We start from the raw sequence: 1,530 nt of genomic DNA, 5'->3' as shown, positions 1-1,530 counted from the left end.
TTATGCCCGTGAAGACGAAGGATCAATATTCGCGGCCTGGGTGGATCTGATTTTTGGCAGCCATGTGAATGATGTCGTTCATTGCGTCTAAGGCATTCTTCTCGTCACTCGATAATACACATTGACCAACACGTCGCTGAATCCTGTCACTTGATCAAACCTCATCTGCAGCATCTCCCAATTTGTTTCTTGCCGAGTTGCGCCAGCGTAATCCAGTCGTAGTCCTGGTCACTTTCACCTTATATTTATAGCCCTCCTGCCAGATCCGCAGGACCTGGGCCGCCGCACTCGCTGCGCCAGACACTTACATTCTCTCCATGGCCTCAGGAATTTCTAATGCGGGTTTTGGGTGGCTGATCGAGTTGTATGTGATCTCTTGGTGGGGACCTTGCTCTGGCAACGGATACTGCATGTGTAGGAATACCCAAGCGGATTCTGTATCGGCCATGGCCTTCCACAGCTTGGCCAGTTTTTCATCTGTATGGAGGACCAAAGGGAGAACGAGGACAAAGGTTTGTGGTTCTTGGGGATTCGCGATGAACACAAGCAAGACGAAAGCGAAGAGGACGCAGATACGACGGCAGGAGTCCAATAATCTCAGGTCGCGTGAGCTAATCAGGTAGACTCGAAGGGTATTTTCTGTGCCACTGTACATCGTTAGTGTTCTGAACTTGAGAGAAACATGTGGACTTACACTTCAGCCTCCTTCTGACGTTGATGGGCCGAGACTTCGGCCATAAAACTGATGAACCTTAGCTGAAGAAGAAGAGGGAAGCACAGCATCGCTGCGGAAGCTCCGCATGCCAACAGCGAGTTGCAACCCGCTTTTGAGAACGCCGCGAAGCTCGTCATGCTCTGATCGGCGACGAGCTCAAGAGAGGCTCGAACGGCGTTAGGAATCGATGCGCCTTTCCGATTGGCCTTGGCTGCTGCTTTCTTGGTCTCGTTCGATTGCTTGGGGTCGACAAAGGCAGCGTAAGCCGCCTTAAACACAGCTGCCTCAAAAGATAGGGCAATCTCCCACCACAAGACTGATACCACGCAATTGAGAATCTCACAGAGTATCAGAACAAAGATGAAAGAGACCTGGCTCTGAGGGTGGAAAAGGATGAAGTATTTAAGCCAGTAAGAGAAAAGTTTGAATATGGCACACAAGGCTGCGCAGGCAGGATCAGGCGCGAACAAGGCCGCACACGTCGTGCGCGGACCCCTTGAGGCTACCTTCAGCAGTCTTGTCAGCTCATTCGGCAGCAAGGGGGAAACTAAGTGGAGTTCGATGCACCCTTGCTCGTGAAGTACGCTAGTATTCTTGGAACTGCGGTGCCCATGATTTTGGGCGACCGGTGTTTACGTACGCTTCAATTCGCCAAAACTACCACGCCAAGATAAATATCACAGTCGAGAGATGTGTTAGTGCTGCACTCAATCAGGTCTGACGATCCACTCTTTGACAGGCGGGGCGCGGACTTCGGCAACGTGCTCCTTGACCAGGGTGTCGGCCACTCAAATCCTCTGTCTACACTAGTGACC

The 1,530-nt window shown here is 51.6% G+C and overlaps 1 protein-coding gene across 1 annotated transcript; it reads right to left on the bottom strand.

The window, feature by feature from the left end:
• Positions 1–304: 304 nt before the first annotated feature.
• J7T55_000108 (uncharacterized protein) lies at positions 305–1,031 on the bottom strand (the record flags this gene model as incomplete). The annotated part of the gene is made up of 2 exons (XM_053136350.1): positions 305–647; positions 695–1,031. Coding segments are annotated over 2 exons (680 nt in total), but the record flags the coding sequence as incomplete, so codon positions are not given.
• Positions 1,032–1,530: the final 499 nt, after the last annotated feature.

Source organism: Diaporthe amygdali (assembly GCF_026229845.1).
Source record: "Diaporthe amygdali strain CAA958 chromosome Unknown NODE_112_length_5528_cov_67_061457, whole genome shotgun sequence".
Classification (NCBI taxonomy): Eukaryota; Fungi; Ascomycota; class Sordariomycetes; order Diaporthales; family Diaporthaceae; genus Diaporthe; species Diaporthe amygdali.
The sequence above is the reverse complement of the archived record's forward strand: the minus strand, read 5'-3'. Positions and strand labels throughout refer to the sequence as shown.